General features: G+C 44.5%; 1 protein-coding gene across 2 annotated transcripts; it reads left to right on the forward strand.

Annotated features, from left to right (window-relative positions):
• LOC116038383 (filamin-C) lies at window positions 1-23393 on the forward strand. Of its 2 annotated transcripts, XM_031282749.2 has the most exons (47): window positions 1-778; window positions 3035-3283; window positions 4758-4855; window positions 5971-6121; window positions 6650-6768; window positions 6912-6989; window positions 7103-7265; window positions 7442-7642; window positions 7806-7922; window positions 8557-8694; window positions 8887-9013; window positions 9103-9239; window positions 9328-9521; window positions 9631-9744; window positions 9842-9985; window positions 10211-10334; window positions 10629-10789; window positions 10904-10994; window positions 11127-11296; window positions 11375-11492; window positions 11591-11853; window positions 11984-12581; window positions 13051-13224; window positions 14041-14203; window positions 14292-14620; window positions 14725-14848; window positions 14983-15139; window positions 15219-15408; window positions 15508-15531; window positions 15649-15890; window positions 15988-16087; window positions 16210-16350; window positions 16537-16665; window positions 16811-16984; window positions 17133-17297; window positions 17434-17637; window positions 17744-17896; window positions 18416-18538; window positions 18642-18890; window positions 19013-19282; window positions 19404-19541; window positions 19701-19816; window positions 20632-20764; window positions 20889-21065; window positions 21214-21432; window positions 21886-22113; window positions 22707-23393. In XM_031282749.2, the coding sequence occupies exons 1-47, from the start codon at window positions 400-402 to the stop codon at window positions 22892-22894; spliced, it is 8244 nt and encodes a 2747-aa protein (XP_031138609.1). In that variant the 5' UTR covers window positions 1-399; the 3' UTR covers window positions 22895-23393. The 2 variants fall into 2 exon arrangements, with proteins under 2 accessions (XP_031138609.1, XP_031138610.1); XM_031282750.2 differs by lacking the exon at window positions 7806-7922.
• Window positions 23394-23681: the final 288 nt, after the last annotated feature.

Raw genomic sequence — 23681 nt, forward strand, 5'->3', positions numbered from 1 at the left:
CCTCTCTCAGCAATCAAGTTATACACGCTCAGAGTCAACTTGGACAGTGCTGCTCCAGCTCACCTGCCACAAAACTCAATTTTTCAAGAAGCGACATTCTTCCCGTAGCCATATTAGAGGAACGACTTGTCAAGAGGGTGCCAATTAAAAAAACAGAGGACGACCAGCTGCCTTGCACATTGTAAATCGGATATTTAATCCATCACTGTCCTGACATAAGTGGTTTCTTCGCAAGTATCCGAAAAATCTCTAAGCTGCTTTTCAAACTCTCCCAAGTTTGAACTTTCCTCCGCGAGAGCGCGCTTGCCATCGACCTGCTAAAGTTTTCTGCGCTGCCAAGCGCACAATTCAACACATAAGTGTCACCGAGGTATAAAAGTGGACACGGAAAAAGCCACCATGATGAGCAATAACTACAGCGACGAGCAGCTGCCTCCACAGTATTACCAGGCCACCGACTTTGGGGAAGAGGAGGACGACGACGAGATGCCAGCCACGGAGAAGGACCTGGCCGAGGACGCGCCATGGAAGAAGATCCAGCAGAACACCTTCACCAGGTGGTGCAACGAGCACCTCAAGTGCGTCAACAAGGCCGTCACCGACCTGCAGAGGGATTTTACGGATGGGCTGAAACTAATTTCACTCCTGGAAGTTTTGAGCCAGAAGAAAATGTACAGAAAGTACCACACCAGACCCAACTTCCGTCAGATGAAACTGGAAAATGTGTCTGTGGCACTAGAGTTCCTGGACAGAGAGCATATCAAATTGGTCTCAATAGGTAAGTTAAACTTCAATGGCTTCTCGAAACAATACAGTGGTAAAATGCAAACATAAAAAGTTGCCAGGGGTATTATTAAATAGTAAGAACAATTTATAAAAAGGATGACAGGAACAGTGTGCTCGTTAAGATGCTGTGCTTTGATATTTAAAAGCTGAACCATGGCAACAGCATTTCATATCTTTTGATCTTACAGATTCTGTAGCTACTCTATTGGCATGTTATCAGCCCAGGTGTCAGCCAGTAGTGAGACATGGGTTTCACATGCCTCTGGAAAGCTGCATTGAGCTGGGGTCAACAGCTTATTGCTAAGTTACTGCAGAGGTGCCACTGAGGTTATTAAGCAGCAATGTGGTAAACTATGGGCTGGAAATTCACTAGGCCTGTGCTAATGAGAATGACACAATTTCTACATGTGGACAGCAGTCACACGCACACACCTCTACACACAAGCAGGCACACACACTCATCTCTGTCAGGTCAGGGGTCAGAACGACTCACTGGGGCACTTTGCTGACCACCAATTGCTGTCCAGAGCCATCAGCAACTCATGTGAGGTGAGGATTAACTTTGGAGGGATTTACGGATCAGACTGTGGTACAGATAGCTGAAGTTAAAATAAATTGTTGTGGATATGTGTCACATCCACAGAGTCACCAGAAGAGTAATTCACTCCACCAGAGTGAACAGAATGCCACCTCTTGGAAATATTTAACAACTGAGGAGAAACTAGTAGCCTAATATGAAAAGCACTGATATTGTAAGATGAATAGTTATTGCTTACTGTAATTATAAACCTGCAGGCAAACCCACAATTCATACAGAGGAAAAGTTATTAAAACTTTGACAGAGTATTTTTCTGTTTTGGTGACTAATGATCCTGCCACACACTTGAGTGAAATTCCCGGCATGGCTGAGGCTTTGGCCGGCGGACTGTGAAGGCCAGCGTGTGTGTGTGTCTCAATAGCAAGCTCTATCTCAGGTGATCACTGGAGGGCAAAGGTCACTATCACAGCTATGACTTCAAGGTTAGCAGAGTGTGTGTCCAGCATAGTGTGTAGGACTTAATATGTGAGTGTGTGTCTGGCACCATTGTCCCAGCTGTACAGACCTCACCAGGTCAGACTGTTTTGATACAAAAAAGGCGTGATAATAGAAGTCCTGGTATTTTACTTCCTAGCACCCTCTCCCTCCATGCTGCTTCAGTTGGTCGATGCAGCCCTCGTAAGATAATGTCTCAGTCTCATTACAGTGACCCAGAGACACTAAAAAAAATCACCACAGGCTTAGTCGCACATGTGTCACAGTGTGTAACTAGATACCATTTGATGGATGTCTCTTTGAGCACACAGTTGCTCTTAAATCCGGACACAGCAGGATCAAAACCATGCTGTGCCACATCGTGCCACCTGCCTGCGCCAGTCAAACGGTGTCACATCAAACATTACCCTCTGATAGGAGGCACTCATCTATGAAAAGATAAATAGTCTCAATAAAACAGTCTTGTGACAAACAACTGGCATCAAAGTGCCTTAGGTATTAAAGTCTTACTGAATTAAGTGGAGTGTATCACCCAAGATTAGTCGATGAAACATTAAAGTTAAGCGCTCCTCAGAGGTTCTTTGGCTTCAGTGGCCAAATTTTTTAATTAAGGTGGATTTGAAATGGCTTATTTGACAAACGTTTAACTCAGAGAACTTCAGAAAATAAGCTGCGTGCTTGCCGTCAATGAATCTAATCTCCACCTATTTCATTTATCACACTCTCATGCTACAAGTTTGGGACGTAATTGAAATCCAAGTGGTGTTCATGCAGAGAGGGATCCACTTCCACATATCCTCAGCTGTCACAGTGTCTCAGAGTGCCATTGTGACTGGATGACAGATTGTCAGGGGTCCTCAGCCAGACAGCTGTCTGAGAGAAAGGGGCTCGGGGGAAGCAGCGCGGAGCATTAGATTCTTGTCTCCTCAGCAGTCAATCATCATTGTTTATATTTCTGGTCAACTCTGCAGAACAGCAAGGAAAGACTATATTGATAACAATATAGAGAATGTAGACCTCTATATTAGTAGAGTATCTAGAGTAGATTGCACAAATCTCCCCGGAAGGGCCCATAAACAATCAACAATGAACATACAGCTGGAAGATGCAGTTATAGTATACCACCAAAAATACTGTAATATATGGTGCATTATGTGAACTTTTTGGAAGTTATAAATCCTCATGAACACTTTTGTCTCTACTGTCCAACTGCAGATAGCAAAGCCATTGTGGATGGAAATCTAAAGCTGATCCTGGGTCTTATCTGGACTCTCATCCTCCACTACTCTATCTCCATGCCCATGTGGGACGACGAGGATGACGAGGAGACTAAGAAGCTGACCCCCAAACAGCGCCTGTTGGGCTGGATACAGAACAAGGTTCCCCAGCTGCCCATCAACAACTTCAACCGTGACTGGCGGGATGGCAAAGCCTTGGGAGCTCTGGTCGACAACTGTGCCCCCGGTAAGAAGTGTGTAGTGCCATCAGCTGAGTCTACAGGCTGGGCGGCGTAAATGCTGAGTCAGAATACGTGCTCTGCCTGTTAAAAGGCTTGTTGTATATAGCGGTTTTCCATGGTTACTATGGAAGTTGGGGTCAGGCATGTGTCAGTCAGTGTATCTAACACAGTATCACCTTCTCTTTGCTCCTCATCTAGAAATAAGGGGGGTATATATCTGCCACACATTCTGCAGCACACACACACACACACACACACACACACACACACACACACACACACACACACACACACACACACACACACACACACACACACACACACACACACACACACACACACACACACACACACACAGATTTCAGATTCAGATGTCCGCCATTGTAATCTGTCTCTTGAGAGCAGGTAGTGTTGGTAGGTTGTACTGTAGATGGGTTGCTGCTGGCCGGGGGACGTCCCTGCCAGCTGTCCCACCATAACTGAAGCTTTCACTCTCACTGTTTAGGGCCCTGAGGCCCAAGCCCAGCTTTAGTGTTTATAGCCTTGCTGCTACACAACACCCCCAAATTTGGGCACCATTCCTCCTCTTCTGTCAAGGGGGATGCTTGGCTCCGCATCAAATGCAGAGTTATCTGTCACAGGGAGGTGCCTAAGCCACAGATCCAAGGACCACAAGGCCACAGTTTGAGTCACTGCCAGTTCAGGCTACTGCATTGAACACTGAACATTAGAGAGTCCTCTCTTAGCTGTACTTCACAGAACAAAAGGTGGAAGAGTAGCAAGATGAGTGTAGAGCACTGTGTTTAACTGTTTATATGAGCCATTGATCTGCAGAGACGCATCTTTCAAACACTGCTGCAGCACTGACCATATAAGGTTCTGTTATTTCATCAGCTAATACCAAACAGCAGGGTAACTGACAAAACTCACTCTGTTCTGAAACACAGAAGCTCTGCTTGTAATTCAGATACAAATGTACAAAACAAGTTAATTAGCCAGACCAAGAAGAAATCAACATTCTATCTGACAGGCATCTTCAATTTCTATTTGTGTATCCAGTGTTTTCTTATACAAGCATACGTCTAGCACACTCCTCCCTTGAGATGCATGTAAACTCAACCCTGTTAATATTGTGGGCCTCTGTCTATATTACTGTAATTGGATAATAGTATTCTATGGTGTGCCTGTATGGACCTTTTGAGTGAGTGGCCATCACCAACACTAATCCAATTTAGGCATTAGCAGCATGGAGGAGGCTAGCTTTAGTCACAGTGAAAGTGCGAGAGCGTCTTTAGCTTTGGAACAGTCGAAAGATATATTTTTTTGTCACGCATATTCACAGGAGCAGAGCAGTGTGGGTACACTCATGCGATGTTGTACTTGGAGGTGTTAGGCAGATAGTAGTGACAGCCCAAGTGGCCTTATTATAGCAACAGCAGTGTAACACATTGTCTAATTGTCCTGTTTGCATTCTGTTAGGTTTGTGTCCTGATTGGGCTGAGTGGGACCCAAACCAGCCTGTGCAGAATGCCAAAGAAGCCATGCAACAGGCGGACGACTGGTTGGGTGTGCCTCAGGTAAGATGCATGATAGATGTCGGTCACAAAGTGCTTTTTAGTTTGCTTTAGCTCAGCTTGGTGTCAGATGGGTGGGGTTGATATCACAGGGCAATACAACACGATAAACATATGGTGCCTTTTCTGTTTTCTGATCAGCAACATAGTTTATTCTCAGTGGATAGACATTCAGCAATCACCAATTATTTCCAAGCAATTTAAAGCAAGCACCAAGACACAATTGCGTATAAAAACATGCCTCACCATATGTGTCTATGGATCTGTGAGGCAACACTGAACTGAAAAAGGCAGTACTGTGTGGAGCCCAGTGTTTTTCCAGGGAGATCATGCTGGAGGGTCTCATGAAATATTTATTACCCATCTCACTTTTAATATTTCCATTTACTTTATTGTCGCTCTCACTCAGTAAGTGAGTCTGTAGGAGTTTTATTTAGTAGATTCGTGAATTTGTGGAGGTGTGAGATTTCTGAACACCTTCCGAGCCAGCCCCTGAAACAGAGGTGTAAATATGCCTGTGCTCATCAGAATAACAATATGAACAGAGTAAGACTCTGAGTCTCCGTATTGTCATGTGCTCTCTGCAGGTTGTTTACTTGTTTGTCTAAGGCACGGGGTTAGCTGTTCTCCATGAGGCTTAGCATTGGTGAGATAGCCGGTGGGTATATGTCATGGCTCTGCAGGCCTGGGGGCTTGAGTACAGCGTGGTGGTGTTAAGGAGATGTGTGAATGGTCTGGCTCAGGATAAATCCCCCTGGCTGGCTTATTGAGGGCAACAATCCTTAACCCTGCTGTCCTGGGGTTAAATATACCCAGCGTGAAGCATGGCTTTGTGCCACGGTGTGATGTGTGATAGACAGGCAAACAAGTGCCAGCGGGAGATAGAAGTCAGAGGTGGGGGGTATGATCCTTGTTAAATCCCATTGCACTATGCTTAATAAGTGAAAGTTGTGTAAATAGTGAATCATACCCCTCTTACAAATCATAATACTGTCAATATAAACATAAATTAGGATATGGTGTTTTATAGTCATGGTTGTTGCAGGATGTTGCTGTCTTTTCAATTAAAACGCAACACACATTATTAACCTCTACTGTGCTGGCTGTCTCTGCTCTAGGTGATTGCCCCTGAGGAGATTGTGGACCCAGATGTGGATGAGCACTCAGTGATGACCTACCTGTCTCAGTTCCCCAAGGCAAAACTGAAGCCCGGAGCTCCTCTCAGGCCCAAACAGCTTTTTCCAAACAAGGCCAAAGCCTATGGACCTGGTGGGTAGCCCAACAGTAGCCATGGACACCTGCAAAGTTCACAACAGTATAAATATGTTGCCCGTTGCTAAGAATGTTACATTGCTCCTAGTCTCGCTTTGCCAGACCCTCCTCCAAAGCGCGCTGAAGGAGGGTCTGGCTACTCCACATAGCATTCGGGGATGTGCTCTGGTTTAATGGCATTTCTTTAAACCAATCAGAATTGTCATGGGTTGCGCTAAGCTCCGCACAGAGCCGCTGCAAAATAGTTGTGCGAGAGAAAAGTCAGATTAGACAGGTAGTCTAGCTAGCTGTCTCAATTTACCCTGCAGAGATCTGAGGAGAAGTAAGAAATAGTCCTCATTAATCCACCGAATTTTAAATTCCAACTCAAAGAAAGCGGAAGGAAATGGAAAATACATGCATCCGGCAGAATTTACATCGGCACCAGAGCAATCCCGGAAGTGTAACGTCAAGGATATAGACTACATTACCCCAAGCCTTGCAGAATATATCACCACACCCTGTGTCTCTGCATTTACATTACAGGTATTGAGCCTCACGGCAACAAGGTGCTGCAACCAGCTATGTTCACTGTGGAAACTCTAGAAGCTGGCAGTGGTGAGGTCCTAGTCTATGTGGAAGATCCTGAGGGACACAAAGAGGAGGCAAGTTATACCTGATCAACAAGGGATCTTAGCATACAGCCTGCTAGCCACCTCTGATAATCCTGCTACATTTCAAAGTTTTGCAAAGTGTAGCATCTAATCTTTAATCTAACCCTCTTGTACTTTGTCGTCTTATTCTCCAGGCTAAGGTTAAACCCAACAAGGACAAAAGCAGATCCTACACTGTCACCTATGTTCCCAAAGTTGAGGGTGTTCACAAGGTATGACCAATTTTCTTTCTGATGTACATTAGGTCAACACATCACTTAGCACAACACGGACAAACCACTCTATTTAAAAATGTTTTACCTTTGTCTTGCTTATATCTCTATAGGTGAAAGTGCTGTTTGCTGGTCAGGACATTGACAAGAGCCCCTACACAGTGAATGTAGCGAAGGATATGGGTGACCCCAGCAAAGTCCATGCCAGGGGACCAGGTCTGGATCCTACAGGCAATGTGGCTAACAAACCCACCTACTTTGACATCTACACAGCTGGTTAGTATGGAAAATTCAACCACTTTACATACTGACATGTACACATGTGGACAACAGGAATGTGATCTGATGACAGGCTTGCAGCGTTTTCAAACAAAGTCAAAAGAATGATTTTCTCAGACTAAAGCTACAGCATGTTGACCTGTGATGACTGATCATTTTCCTGTCACATTCAGGTGCTGGTAATGGCGACGTCAGTGTGGTAATTGTCGATCCTCAGGGCAAAAAGGACACAGTGGAGCTCATCCTGGAGAATAAGGGTGACAGTGTTTTCCGTTGCACTTACCGTCCCATGCTGGAAGGGCCTCACACCATACACATACTGTTTGCAGGCCAGGAGATCCCAAGGAGCCCATTCACTGTCAATGTCGCAGAGGGTGAGCCATCTGTCTGTGTTGTAAATTATTGTCAGACTAATCAGATTTCTTATCATGCTGTTAGTATCAGGGTGATCTGTCCATCACATCTACAATCATCTTTATTTTCCCTGGGAACAGCCACTGAGTATAGACCATAACCCTTCCTATCTGTCATTTCTAGCTCTACCCATTGCTCCTCCCAAGGGAGCTCCACTGCAGATAGTCCCTCAGTCAGTGTGCACCCCTCCTGGAGCGAAGGCTGGAAATAGGGTACCCCCCAAAAAACCTGGCCGCCCAAGTTAGTATGGTTTGCTGGGAGGAGCCTGTGCCCATTGCTAAGCCAGATCCCCCCAAACCTTTACCTGTGCGGCGCCCTGCAGATGCCCTTCTGTGCTTTCTCTAAGATTAGGGTGCCGTGGCTTAATGGTGTGCCTGCGTGGGCACCTGCTCCATCTTTTTGCGTCCTGCAGCTTGATGGTTTCGTTATGTGCAGAGAAAGATGAGATGCAATGTTGTACAAATAGTTTACAGATTGTCTCACTTTGCATTTCTGTCTACTTTGTTCTTCTCTGTTAAATGTCTTTGCTTGTGCTGTTGACATGTTTGTTTTTATCACTTCTAAATTTGCATCAGCCAGTTTTCGATTTAAGCCTGCAGTCAACATTTCGTAGCGACTGACTGAAATGTTGTCAGATGCTTCCTCGATGCTCTCGTCAATGTCCTTTTCAACAATCTGCACTTTGTGTTATATGTACTGCAAAAAGCATCATTCTCATTTGCAGGTTCTGTCATTCAAGCTTTAAGGAATTCCACTTGAATTGGATATTTTACTGTCTTTGCTACTAACATTGCTGTCAACTGCTGGCTACTCTCAGTTGCCGTTTGCTTTGCTAAAGATTTCTCTCTTTCACACTTGTTGTTATTCCTTTCAGCAATGAACCCAAATGCCTGCAGAGCAACAGGCAGAGGCCTTCAGCCTAAAGGTGTGAGAGTAAAGGAGGTTGCAGACTTCAGGGTTTTCACCAAGGGAGCTGGCAGTGGATCATTGAGCGTCTTAGTCAAAGGACCAAGTGAGTCAGACAGCTCTTTCTTCTCTACATCACTCCTCACTCCTCGTACTTTTTGAGAATCATTCACAATTTGTTTTTTATTTTTTGTCTGAAGGGTAGCATTCACATAGCGTATGCTAATCAAAATTCATAAAATGTCTCTTCGACATCGACTTGATAAAAATCCATATTGACTGTTTTATTCATCCTCAGCTGGAGCAGAGGAGCAAGTGAAAGTGCGAGATGCAGGAAACGGTGTGTATGAATGTGAATATTACCCCCTTAAGCCCGGTAAATACACAGTCAGCATTACCTGGGGAGGCCAGCCCATCCCACGCAGGTAGGTTCCTATTGCTGCCTTTAGCTCTTCGTTAACAATGCACATTCACATTGACACCTGGTAATATTGTGTAATCTTGTGTGCCGCAGCCCCTTCGAAGTGGAGGTGGGTGAGGAGGCAGGTTTTCAGAAGGTTAGGGCCTGGGGTCCTGGTCTGAAGACTGGCATGGTTGGAAAATCTGCTGACTTTGTGGTAGAGGCCATCGGCACTGAAGTTGGAACTCTCGGTGAGTCTTGAGTAATATAAGCTCTTGTAGAAGAAAAGTGGATGTTTAAAAAATCTAGTCTAAATGTTTTAATTCTTTGAATGTTTAGGCTTCTCCATCGAAGGCCCATCACAGGCTAAAATTGAGTGTGATGATAAGGGCGATGGCTCCTGTGATGTGCGCTATTGGCCAACTGAGGCCGGTGACTATGCTGTCCACGTCATTTGTGATGACGAGGACATCAAGGACAGCCCCTTCATGGCCCACATCCTTCCTGCAGCCAATGACGTCTTCCCTGAGAAGGTAATTCCCACTCACTGAATTATACACAATAAAATAAGTATGAAACAAGTTGCCATTGTGACCTGATCATATTCTAAAAAAAATACATTAAAACATCAAAATGTTGCAGGTGAAAGCATATGGTCCAGGCCTGCAGCCAACTGGAGTTGTTGTGAACAAACCAACTGAATTCACCATTGATGCCCGCATGGCTGGGAAGGGTCACCTCAAGATCTACGCACAGGTACGGAGAGCAACCTTCATCGTATTATTTATAGGAAAACATTATTTATATTGCATGTACAGACCAGAGCTGACATGCAGCTTTTGTATCCATTAAGGACGCTGAAGGCTGCACCATTAAAATCAAGATCACTGACAAGGGAGACGGCACATTTCTGTGTGTGTACACCCCTGTCAAGTCCATTAAACACACCATCATCATCACCTGGGGGGATGTCAACGTTCCCAACAGCCCCTTCAGGGTAAGACACATGACGCACGCACGCACGCACACACACACACACACACACACACACACACACACACACACACACACACACACACACACACACACACACGCGTATACACTTAATATTCAGTCAATTTAATATAATGATACTCAAATCAAATATGCACAAACTAAGAGGACTGCAGCAGTTGTACTTGAACCAACTACTTTTGCCTCAAGTACACTTTGAATTCATTAGGTGCTGGTTGGAGAGGGTTGTCATCCAGACAAAGTCAAGGTCTATGGGCCTGGAGTGGAGAAGACTGGGCTCAAAGCTAACGAGCCAACATACTTCACAGTGGACTGTGGGGAGGCTGGTCAAGGTGAGCATGTACGAGGAAGATGGTGTGGGTGTTTACAAAAACACTTCTGAGTTTAGTTGACTCTTAATGAATTTAGTGCTACGTCATGTGGATGTTGAAAAATATAAAGGCCACAGAATGAACAGAATAAGTAAAGATTTGCATCTTAGCTGACAAAGTTGAGGTAAGTTATTTGAAATTTATGAAATGTAGTTAATATACAGCTCTAGGCAGTGAAGCGACTGCTTTTATTTATTCAGATCATCTATTTTTGAGTGACCTTCTTGAACTGTGCTCATTGCTATGCACCATTAGGAGACATCAGCATTGGAATCAAGTGCGCCCCAGGGGTGGTTGGCCCTGCCGAGGCAGACATCGAATTTGACATCATCAAGAATGACAATGACACCTTCACTGTCAAGTACACTCCCCCCGGTGCAGGCCGATATACCATCATGGTGCTGTTTGCTGACCAGGTAAGAATACAGTTTCCAGTGTAAGAGAATCTGGTGAGTTATGTAGAATATTTTTTTGATATGTATTTAGTCTTGAGTCATTTCTTATGATTATTTTATGATTGGCTTTGTCAGGAGATTCCCATCAGTCCATTCAGAGTCAAAGTGGATCCTTCCCATGATGCCGGTAAGGTGAGAGCAGAGGGCCCCGGACTTAACAAGACAGGTGAGACCCACTGACACCAAATGTATAGGTATTTGCATTTGTAGAAAACACTGACTACAATACTTTGATGTTATAGAAATTATTTGATTTGACTAGGATTGGTAGCACTGACAAAACACGTGTGTGTTTCAGGAGTGGAGGTGGGCACTCCAACTCACTTCACCATCTACACAAAGGGAGCTGGCAAGGCCAAGCCTGAGGTGCATTTTGCAGCATCAGGTCCGGGAGAGGCAGTTCGTGACTTTGAGATCATCGATAACCACGATTACTCCTACACTGTCAAGTACACAGCTCTTCAACAGGTACAGTAGGCCTTTGTTGAAGAACAGGATTGAGAGATTATTCACAATGACGCCTCAAATCATCTTGTGTCTTTTCAGGGTAACATGGTGATTTCAGTCAGTCATGGAGGAGATCCCATTCCCAAGAGTCCCTTCCACATTACAGTGGCACCAGCTCTGGATATTGGAAAGGTGAAAGTGGAAGGATTAGACACCAGTAAGTTACAAACACTACATACTATACTCTTGTATTTACACCATGTAAAAGTAGTGAATTGCAAGGTTTTAAGTGTTTCATGTCAATCTTTCTTGCAGAAGTTGAGGTTGGAAAGGATCAGGAGTTCACAGTTAACACAAAGGGCGCTGGTGGGCAGGGCAATGTGGGTGTGAAGATGACCTCACCCTCTGGCCGACCAATCCCATGCAAGTTGGAATCAGACAAAGCCAAAGGCACTCACTGTGTGAAGTATATTCCCCCAGAGGAGGGGCAGTACAAGGTTGATGTCAGCTATGATGGCAACCCGGTGATGGGAAGCCCCTTTGGGGTTGAAGCAGTGATGCCTGCTGATCCTTCAAAGGTAAAAGTTCATGAAAGCTGCATGTAGTTCTACTCTGTGTTCATACTTGAGGCTCATGAAACATAACATACAAATATTGGATGTTTTGTATAGCACATCTCAGAAAACTGACCTGAATGTTGTATCACAGGTGCGAGCCTTTGGCCCAGGCCTGAAGGGAGGCATTGTGGGTAAACCAGCTCCATTCACTATTGACACAAAGGGAGCTGGTGCAGGTGGGCTGGGCCTGACCGTGGAGGGTCCCTGCGAGGCGAAGATTGAGTGCCAAGACAATGGTGACGGCACATGCTCAGTGTTTTACCTTCCCACTGAGCCTGGGGAGTATGCCATCAATATCTTGTTTGCTGAACAGCACATCCCCGGCTCTCCCTTCAAAGCTGCAGTGCGCTCAGCCTTAGACCCCAGCAAGGTGACGGCCAGCGGGCCGGGCCTGGAGAAGGCCAAGGCAGGCGAACCGGCGACCTTCACTGTGGACTGCACCCGGGCAGGCGACGCTGAGCTCACCATTGAGATTGTGTCAGAGACCGGGACTAAAGCTGAAGTGCACATCCAGAAAACAGCAGAGGGGACCTTCTCTGTGACATACATCCCACCCTTCCATGGCACGCACACCATCACGATCAAGTATGGCGGCCAGATGATTCCCCAGTTTCCCAAAGTCCTGCAGGTCGAGCCCTCTGTGGACACCAGCGGGGTGCATGTCTATGGGCCAGGAGTGGAGCCCAGAGGTAAAGATACCAAGAACCTAAGATTAAAGTTAATTTTCACTTCATGTTAGGTTTTAACAAACCTAGGCATAAAGAATTAGTCGATTAAATGATAAGTTAATTGTTAGAAAGGCAATTAAAATAATTTATCAAGCAAAATGGCCAACATTTGCAGGTTGTTTTTCTCTGTCATTATAATTCCAATTTTGCTTTTGGACTGTGGTTCTGAAAACACAAGCTATTAGGAGATGTCACCTTGGGCTCTATTGAATTGTTAGTTGCAGTCTGTATGTACTTTTTTTAACTTGTTAAGACACAGTTAAAATGTGTTACTTATATCTGCCTCTGCTGTTAAATATATGTGTAAATATCGAAGTATATATATATATATATATATATATATATATATATATCATATTTATAATGTCAAGTCTTAAAATGACTGCACCCACTTGGCAACAAATCACCTGAAGGGCTTTTCTGTTTCTAGGGGTCCTCAGAGAAGTAACAACCCACTTCATTGTTGATGCTCGTGCCCTCAACAAGGTTGGAGGAAATCATGTGAAGGTTCACATTATCAGCCCCTCCGGCACCAACACAGACACCTACGTCACTGACAAGGGAGATGGCACCTACAGAGTGGAGTACACAGCATTCGAGGATGGTAGGAGAAAAATATTACTTTGTTTCATTTAAGTGGGTTAATTCATGTAATTAAAGCATCATAAGGTGGAGAGGCACGGAACAACAATAATGGAAGTAAGATCTATGTCAAATCTGTAACATTAAGAAACCTAACCTGCTGCAGATAGATAGAGGATTTTACATAAGCAGTCTATGTAAAAAGAGAGCATACAGACGGAGAAATCACTAACAGGTGCTTGTGTTGGGCGCCATTTGGGAATAAAGCAGGAGAGTGGGAACAGAAAGAACAGGAAAGAGAGGGGTATAAATACAGAATGATGCAGTGGAGCAATGATGTGAGGGGCAGAGAGCAGGGAGGCTCTGTTTTATAAATAGTGTGCTCTGGAACAGAAGCTCTTAACCAGGCAGGTATGTGTGCTGAAGGCTGCCTGCACACAGCTATACAGCAGGGGAATGACAGGGGATATTAATAGAGACCTATAACACAAAGCAAAGAGATCACATAGCACTCCTCCACTACCAGACATGCTCTAATATCATAGCATTGCTGCTGGGAATCTGGCATATAGGTCTACTGAGAGGGCTCTGTCAGAAAAATGTTGTAACAGAATAATGAATAGGGAACAGATGTAATGACTTGTACGTTCACCAGAACGTCTGCACTCTAGATGGAGCCTTTTATAAATAAACAGATGTTTATCTCCCTAAAAGGGAATTAATTTGGCTCATAATTAAAAGCAAGCGGCAATAACAGAACATATTTGCTTGCTTTGAGAACATTCAGCCAGAGAGGTATGACATCAGACATTGAACTGATGAGTCTCTTTGTGCGCAGGAATGCATCTGATTGAGGTGCAGTATGACGATGCACCGGTGCCCAAGAGTCCCTTTAGAGTATCTGTGGTGGAGGGATGTGATCCGACCCGGGTCCGTGCCTATGGACCAGGTCTGGAGGGAGGGATTACCAACAAGCCCAACTGCTTCACTGTGGAGACCAGGTACTGTTGGATCACATTTAAAGGCAACATTTGTGGGAATTTAACTCAAACATGTGCAATTAAATTAAAGCGTTGGCTTCTCTCTCAGGGGTGCTGGTACAGGAGGCCTGGGCCTAACCATCGAGGGAGCCTCAGAGGCAAAAATATCCTGCAAGGACAATAAAGATGGCAGCTGCAGTGTGGAGTACATCCCTTTCACTACTGGAGACTATGACGTCAACATCAACTATGGAGGTCACCCAATCCCTGGTAGTCCGTTCCGTGTACCAGTGAAGGACCCTGTGGACCCCAGCAAGGTGAAGTGCTCAGGTCCAGGTCTGGGCACTGGAGTGAGAGCCCATGTTCCTCAGACTTTCACAGCAGACTGTACCCAAGCTGGACAGGCTCCACTGGATGTCAAACTCTACGGCCCAACAGGTAAGGACATGCTGTTAGACTATGAAAACCTCTTGCCTACTTTAAGCTGATAAATGACAGAAAGTTGGCGGTATACGATTATTTCTATAATGTCTTATTGCCAGGTACCGTAGAGCCAGTTGGTGTGAAGAACAACGGGGATGGCACCCACACAGTTCACTACACCCCAGCCCAGGATGGCCCTTACACTGTAGCTGTCAAATATGCAGATCAGGAAGTCCCACACAGGTGCAGTACGAGTTTAGTAAAAACGCCAAGCCAGGCAGTATGTGCAGATATGTCTTAATTAAAGTTCAGCTCTGTCTGGCTGGATTTAAAAAGAAAAGTGTAGTTCAGCAAGATGTCTGTTACCTCTTCCACAGTCCATTCAAGGTAATGTCTCAGCCTGGGCATGATGCCAGTAAGGTACGTGCCAGTGGCCCTGGTCTAGACACAAAAGGTGTGTCTGCAAGCCTGCCAGTTGAGTTCACCATTGATGCTCGTGATGCTGGGGAGGGACTGCTCACTGTGCAGATTCTGGTGGGTTCAGCTAACTTTCACACAATACGTTTTTAACCATAAGTCACCATTTAAATAACTTAATATTGTCCATTGACAGGACCCAGAGGGCAAGCCAAAGAATGCAACCATCCAGGACAACAGGGACGGCACCTACACTGTCTCCTATGTACCTGACTCTACAGGCCCTTACACGATCACCATTAAATATGGAGGAGATGAGATTCCTTACTCCCCATACCGCATCCAGTCCCTGCCCACAGGAGACGCCAGCAAATGTCTCCTCACAGGTAAGAAAACCACTGTGAATACATAATAAATAAAACTAATATATTATAGTCGTAGCATTTATATATTTATATTCAAAATCTGAAACGTTTTCTTTCCAGTTTCTATTGGAGGACATGGCGTGTGTGAGTAACAGAGGCGTTGTTTTTATTTCTGTGACACATTGCAAGAAAATCCTACAATCCATGTATTTATGTAGCACTTCTTTCCATTTATCCTTATTCCCTCTCTGTCCCTAACAGCAAGTCTTCAGAAGCTGCAGACCTCCGAGGATACAGTTATCACAGTGGATGCCAAGGCTGCTGGGAAAGGCAAGGTGACCTGTAAGGTGCAGACCCCACAAGGGATGGAGCTGGATATGGATGTGGTGGAAAATCGGGATGGGACCTTTGACATTTACTACACAGCCCCTGAACCTGGAAAATATGTTATTACCATCCGCTTTGGGGGACAGAACATTCCTAAGAGCCCCTTCCATGTGGTGGTGAGTAAAGGAGTATTTAACCAGCTGCTGAAGTGCTGTTCTGTTCTGACATTTAGGTGTATGAAACCAACAATTTCTCTTCTTTCTGTATTGACAGGCCACAAATGAGCCAGTTGTTCCCCGCGATACTGTGGATCCTCTCTTCCGTCCTGTTAACTTCCTTGTCCCCTTCACGCCACAGCAAGGAGAAATCACAGGTGTGACAAACACACAGAAAATTCTGCCCGTACACACACACACACACACACACACACACACACACACACACACACCTCCTTTTTAGGTCACTGACATTTCAACACACTGCTGTCATTTCTAGGTGAGGTGCGGATGCCTTCAGGCAAGACTGCCCGCCCGCATATCACTGACAATAAGGATGGCACCATCACAATAAAGTACCAGCCCACAGAGAGAGGTCTGCATGAGATGGACATCAAATATGACTGCAACCACATTCCAGGTCAGAAACACACCGCATTAGAAGGATGGGAAGCGATTGTCAATTTAAAAAATAACCTTGAATTATTCAAGGATCTTTTGCTCTCTTGCTTTTGTTAGTTTAAGTTAAATGCAATAGATACTATTCACAGTACTATATTCCTAGTGTCATTGCTGTTTGCCAATGATTATATCCCTTATACTGTAGGTAGCCCTCTGCAGTTCTTTGTGGATGCTGTAAACAGTGGAGTGGTGACTGCTTATGGTCCAGGTCTGAGTTACGGCATGGTCAACAAGGCTGCCACTTTCACTGTGGTCACCAAGAATGCAGGAGAAGGTACTATACATATATATACATCCACATATAATATTACTTCCCCAGTTCCCCACCTTACTTAAGCAGTAATATTTGCTATTAATGGTAATACAATTAACCCTTAATACACCACAGAAAAGTAAGATTTTTTTTTTCTCCCTCTCAGGTGGTCTGTCACTGGCAGTGGAGGGACCCTCTAAGGCCGAGATCACCTGTAAGGACAACAAAGACGGTACCTGCACTGTGTCCTACCTGCCTACAGCTCCTGGAGACTACAACATCATTGTCAAGTTTGACAACAAGCACATTCCTGGCAGTCCCTTTACTGCTAAGATCACTGGTGAGGAAATCAATCATGTCTCCTATTCAACCCACTTTTTTGGACTGTATATTTATAGTGGATGTGTTCATTAAAACAGGTTTTCAGTTAAGGCTTAGGTTAGGTTTTAGGGGTTGACAAACATCTAAACCACCTTTTTTATGTCAAGGGGATGACGCCATAACCAGGACATCACAGCTGAATGTCGGAACAGCGGCTGACGTGTCCCTGAAGATCACAGAGACTGATCTGAGCTCTCTGACTGCCAGTATCAGAGCACCATCGGGCAACGAGGAGCCCTGCCTGCTCAAGAGACTGCCCAACAGACACCTCGGTGAGATTACCATTTATACCCAAAATAAAATGAGTATAACATGGATAAGACAAATGCATTTGGATTTCTTTTTTTATCTTCTTTTTTTCTTCTTTGTCTTGATTTTTTTCCCTCTCTGCCTTTTTTATGTTCACAGGTATTTCTTTCACCCCTAAGGAGGTCGGCGAGCATGAAGTGAGCGTGAGGAAAAATGCGGCACATGTGGCCAACAGCCCTTTTAAAATCATGGTTGGCCAGTCAGAGATTGGCGAGGCCAGCAGAGTGAAGGCTTTTGGTAAAGGCCTGGTGGAGGCACACACCTTAGAAATGGCTGAATTCTTTGTGGATACAAGGAACGCAGGTAAGATTTAGAGGTGTGTTTCACCTTTATAGCAAACATGGTCGTAAAAAACACAAAGGCAACACATACTTTTTCAACTTATCTTCTACTTTTCATCTTCCTTTAGGTTATGGAGGTCTAGCATTGTCAATCGAGGGTCCGAGCAAAGTGGATATTAACTGTGAAGATGTGGAAGACGGGACGTGCAGAGTCACCTACTGTCCAACAGAACCTGGAAGTTACACTGTTAACATCAAGTTTGCTGAAAAACACATCCCAGGTTAGAATATTTTACATTAAACATACAGAACAGAGAAACACAAATTGAACAAGAACAAAAACCCTCTCCCACCCCCCACCTTCTGCGGTCTCGAGGAAAACAGGGCAAATAAACAAACAGAAATCACACCTTGCCTAGTCACTCTCCTCTATTTCTTGTGATTCTGAGGTCATTAGGTCTGATATTTGTGCTGCTGCGCTTTTCCATAGGTTGATAGTCGATGCTTTGGCCTTGTTAATCCTTGCTGTAGAGAGCTCAAGCATAACTATGTCTAGAAAATACGCCAACCACTGTTTCATACAAAGCCAGTGAGGGGGGAGCCAGCATTGAGCTATCATTTTCTTGGTTGCGGTTGAGCCGGCTAGCCAAACTTTCCTCTGTCTCCCAAGCAGTTGTAATTTAGAGTTGTCATTAAGTAACAAAACAATCGGGTCAGCAGGAATTCATAACAAAAACATTTGACATCTTAAAATAAAATAAAACTATTTTGTTCACTGTATATGTGTTTATGCCCTCCAGGAAGTCCTTTCACAGTAAAGGTGACCGGAGAAGGAAGGATGAAGGAGAGTATTACTAGAAAGAGACAGGCGTCTTCTATTGCCTCAGTGGGCAGCACATGTGGCCTTAACCTCAAGATCCCAGGTGAGTACAGGAGCCAGTTAGAAGTGGTTAGAAGGCAGCGGTCAACCAATCTTAAAATAAATGCACTTACAATCATATTCTCACTTCTTTCTCCTCACTGTAGGAAACTGGTTCCAGATGGTTTCAGCTCAGGAGAGGCTGACCAGGACATTCACCCGCAGCAGCCACACCTACACCCGCACTGAGCGCACTGAGATCAGCAAAACCCGTGGTGGAGAGACCAAGAGGGAGGTACGAGTGGAGGAGAGCACCCAGTTGGGCGGAGGAGGAAGCCCGTTCAGAGATGTTTTTGGAGACTTTCTGGGCAGAGAGAGCCTCAGCAGCTTTGCTGGCATCACTGCCAGACCTGAGGGTGAGAATCCAAATTGAAACTCAATTTTTTAAATGTGAAAACATGTATTCTTCGTATTTTTTAACTAAGAATATCTGTGCAAATGTCTAAACTCGTCTTCTGTGCTGCTCTGCCTCATCCAGTAGAGAGTGGCTCTCAGGCCATGACGGCTCAGGTGACCAGCCCCAGTGGGAAAACAGTGGATGCTGACATAGTGGATGGAGGGAGCAGCACCTACAGCGTGCGCTTTATCCCCAGTGAAATGGGACCCCACACGGTCAACGTCAAGTATAGAGGCCAACACGTTCCTGGTAGCCCCTTCCAGTTTACTGTGGGGCCCATGGGGGAGGGAGGAGCACACAAGGTCCGTGCAGGAGGACCAGGCCTGGAAAGAGGCGTGGCTGGAGCACCTTGTAAGTTAACTCTGTGGACGTGGACGTGCTCTCAGTGGGAAGAACTGTTTTATTCAGGACATGATTCCAAAATGTTGATCATGTTGATACTTAAGGTGAAACTTGATTTTATCCTCTTTAGCTGAATTTAGTATCTGGACCAGAGAGGCAGGTGCTGGCGGTCTGTCCATCGCTGTCGAGGGCCCCAGCAAGGCTGAAATCTCCTTTGAGGACAGAAAGGATGGTTCCTGCGGTGTCTCCTACATAGTGAAAGAACCAGGTACAACTTTTTTTGCCTACAGGTATAGATGTTTCCTCATTTTAATGTTTTCTCATAGTGTTTTTTTTAATCTCTAAACTGCTAAACTTTTCAGTGATTCCTTCATACTTCCTTCAGTTCATTTGGTGGTGAAAGAAAATAACCTGTCTGCTTCCCCAGGTGACTACGAGGTGTCAATCAAGTTCAACAATGAGCAGATCCCTGACAGCCCGTTCATCGTTCCGATTGCTACACTGTCAGACGAGGCCCGCAGGCTCACTCTCACAAGCCTTCAGGTAAGATACACACACATACACACACACAGAGTTGACAAAAGCAGCCACATTAATTTGTTGCATGAAACACTCACAGACACAACACATGCACAGTGACAAAATATCCAGGTTGAATAACAGATTGCATGTAACGTAATGATTGAGTGGCAGTAGATATTTCTGTCTAATAGCACTTTGCCCTTGAAGTGTAATTGAATGCCAGTGTTGGAGCAGTATCAAATGCAAATATAATTCTGTGATGCTGGCCAGTGATGAAGGGCTGGATTAACTGTCCTTTGCTAATGTGGGGCAACACAAGCTGTGCTATATGTGGGCAGTCAGCGAGTCTATGTGATTGTGTTTCTGTCTGAGCAAGAAAACAGTGAGCGGAAGATAAAGACTACTTTAAAGATACATGTGAAAGCTTACAATATTGCTCTCCTCACTTCACAGATGTTTGTTTTATTTGCTTTCACAGTTTCCATAACAATTGCCAACAATGCTAAAAACGTATATTTTTAGTTGACTGAAATGCCACTTCAGAGTGCTTTCCTATCACTAGAAGTCAGGTGAAGTGCAATATCATTCCAATATTTAGAATGTCACACTACCTCTTATGTCTGGTAGGACCGCTCGTCCGCCTGTAGGGCAAAAACACTAAACGCCGGCCTCGCTGTAAACTCTGACCTTTTCTGCCTCTCACACTCAAATGCTCAATCTATTCTCGTTCAGGCGTGATGAGTCACACACTTTGTGTCCCTCGATGTGCAGGCACACACACATGCACCCAAATATATATACTGTATTCTGATCATATTCTTCCCTGTCTTTTGTAGGAGAAGGACTTGAAGGTAAACCAAGAGGCATCCTTCATGTTGCAGCGCAATGGGGCTCGAGGTGTGGTTGACGCAAAAATCCACACCCCTGCCGGATCTTCTGAGGAATGCTATGTCACTGAGCTTGACAGTGGTACACACAAACCTCACTTTGTAGTACAAAGTAGACTTCAGCAGATGGATAATTCAGCTTGTTTTATTATCTTTAAGCATCATTTAGAAGTAATATATCCACTTGTTTTGTGTATCATGTTCAGACAAGAGTACAATCCGCTTCATTCCACGGGAGAATGGAGTTCACTCCATAGATGTCAAGTTCAACGGATGCCACATTCCCGGAAGTCCCTTTAACGTGCGAGTGGGAGACCCAGGGCTGGTTGGAGACCCAGGCATGGTGACAGCGCATGGTCCTGGACTGCAGGGAGGAACCACAGGTAGATATAACCACCACTAATTCAAATATCTACCACATTTGCTTTGTTTCAGCATAGTTTTCTTGTGATTTTTATTTTTTAATTTAATATCATGTGCACTGTTTGAGCAGTCTCTTCATCTTTCTTTGCATTGCCCTCTTTTTTCCAGGTGCACCCTCAGAGTTTGTGGTCAACACCTGTAACGCAGGCTCTGCCACACTATCGGTCAACATCGATGGACCATCCAAGGTCAAGATGGACTGTCGGGAGTGTCCTGAAGGCTACAAGATCACCTACACCCCCATGGCACCCGGCAACTATCTCATCACCATTAAATACGGAGGGCCACAGCACATAGTGGGCAGTCCTTTCAAAGCTAAAATCACAGGTCTGCTTGACAGTCACTCTCCCATCTGATCTGTGGATCTCACATGACAAGTGTCTCGATTATGAAACAAATGTTCCTCTGAAAAAAGAAAGTGTGTTCATCTGTTCATACTGCTACATTTGTGTACACTGTGTACATTTTACATAAAGGCTGTCTTTCTCTGGCACTACACAGATATTATCCTGTCACTACTTGGTGCATACAAATTCCTTTATTTATTCATTAATGTGACTAATACTTTCAAGACTGAGAAGAACTTCCTACTGAACTGTTGCTACTTTAGCTCAGACGTTAGTCCAGCATTAGTCTGTGAAGGGAAATTCTCCCCACGAGCAGCAGCATCTTTGCTTCCATCATATATTTGTCAATACTGAGTGTATAATGTAATGTCTGGACTGTCATGATGACATTAGATAACCTCTCTCTCTTTCTCTCTCTCTGTCTCTCCTACAGGAGCTCGGCTGTCAGGCGGACACAGCCTCCACGAGACTTCCTCAGTCTTGGTCGAAACAGTTACCAAAACCTCCAAAGTGGGTGGTGCCTACAGTTCCAGCTCCTCCTCTTCCACCACCTCAACAAAACTGACATCTGATGCCAGCATGGTGGTTTGTCGTGGAACAGGGCTGTCCAAGGCTGTGGTCGGACAGAAAAACAATTTTACAGTTGACTGCAGCAAAGCAGGTGAGATGATCACCCAGATAAAGACAAAAATAAAATGATGTAAAAACACAAGTCAAATACACACAGTTTCTACAGACACTACAGAATAAAACTGATTGGTTTTGGCCACTTTTGGGCAGAGGAACAAGCTGTAAACACAACACTAATATAAATAACCAAACATGTCCAGTATTTACTCTCCTTTTAGTTAGCTTTGGTCTCCATTGACTCCTAAGGGAAATATCTGGCTCTTTAGCATCTCCGTACTCAACTATGTTCAGGAACTAGATGCCTGTCTGGTGTTTGATGCTGGGCAGGTAGCATACATTTCAGACACATTATTTCAGACACATTACAAAATTATTTTATTTTTTTACTGAAAACAGCTGCCTGCTGATGCTGCAACTGATGTTAATGAGTGAGAGTAAACAAAACATTAAAGTTGCGGGCCTTTAAACCAAAACAAAGAGCTAAAGGAGACACCCTCTTACATTATACATAATCATTGGTTGCATCACCATTTTGATTAGTGCAGCTTTAAGACAACGCACACACACACCTGTGCAACTTTTGTACACCATGATCATTAAATCCTCCTCTTACTTCTTGTCCAGGTTCGAACATGCTGATGGTCGGTGTGCATGGACCCCATACTCCTTGTGAGGAGGTGTATGTCAAGCACATGGGCAACAAGCTCTATAACGTCACCTACACCGTCAAGGACAAGGGCAGCTACACCGTCATCGTCAAATGGGGTGACGACAACATCCCCGGGAGCCCTTACAAAGTGGTTGTACCCTAAAAACAAACTGCACCGGTGCCCTGTCTCTTCCCCTCCACCGACCCACCACCTTTTCCTCATCATGTACACGCTTTAATCAAAATCCCTGGTATTTGTTTTCCTGCGCTGCTCTTCGCTCTTCAGCGGATTAAAATATACTCAACATGCACTAAATCCTGCAAGGACATTTGCTTACAGTTTTTCTTGAATAAATCTATTGTGCCAAAGTTTTGAATTAACTCCAGAAATTATATTTACAAGTATGCATTCACATTCAGAGTGATGTAAAGGCAAACAGTGTGGTTTAAGATTCTTTGAATGATGTTTTGCTCGGTCCATAACATTTCCTCCCTCTGTTGTGTTGTAAACACAGAGACATTGGGAGTTATCAACAGTATTAAAGTGTGATGCAATATGGTTTTGTATGGTTTAAGAATGAGAGATTGACTTTTGTTTTTGTTATATTAAGCTATTTTGGTAAGCCTTTGCAGACCTAATAAAAATTTAATTGCTAACTTTCCAGACAATAATTTATTTAATTTCTCGCAGTGGTGGCAGGCCATTCGCCAGTTCAGCAGAAGGCATTTCTTAGTTTCTTCATGTAGCTATTTTCTGACCACTGCTGGTTCCTCCGTCTGAGCAGCTGTCAGGATATTTTCTCTTGATCACAGAGTCTCTCGACTGAGTATCCGGGCAATATCTAATAGATAGATTGCAAAGCTTTTCATTTTTTGTTTTACATCTGGGAATCTCATGATAGTGACTCTCCTATAGCCCTTTATTTACCTTTGACATCAATTCAACATTA

The sequence above is a fragment of the Sander lucioperca genome, chromosome 7 (genome assembly GCF_008315115.2).
Source record: "Sander lucioperca isolate FBNREF2018 chromosome 7, SLUC_FBN_1.2, whole genome shotgun sequence".
In the NCBI taxonomy this organism is placed as follows: domain Eukaryota; kingdom Metazoa; phylum Chordata; class Actinopteri; order Perciformes; family Percidae; genus Sander; species Sander lucioperca.

Bases quoted from the DNA above. Each gene is read 5' to 3' on its own strand.
- LOC116038383 (XM_031282749.2), top strand. From the start codon at position 400: ATGATGAGCAATAACTACAGCGACGAGCAGCTGCCTCCACAGTATTAC. The intron at 9,745-9,841 runs GTACGGAGAGCA...GTATCCATTAAG, and splicing joins ACCTCAAGATCTACGCACAG to GACGCTGAAGGCTGCACCAT. The intron at 16,666-16,810 runs GTACTATACATA...TCTCCCTCTCAG, and splicing joins CACCAAGAATGCAGGAGAAG to GTGGTCTGTCACTGGCAGTG.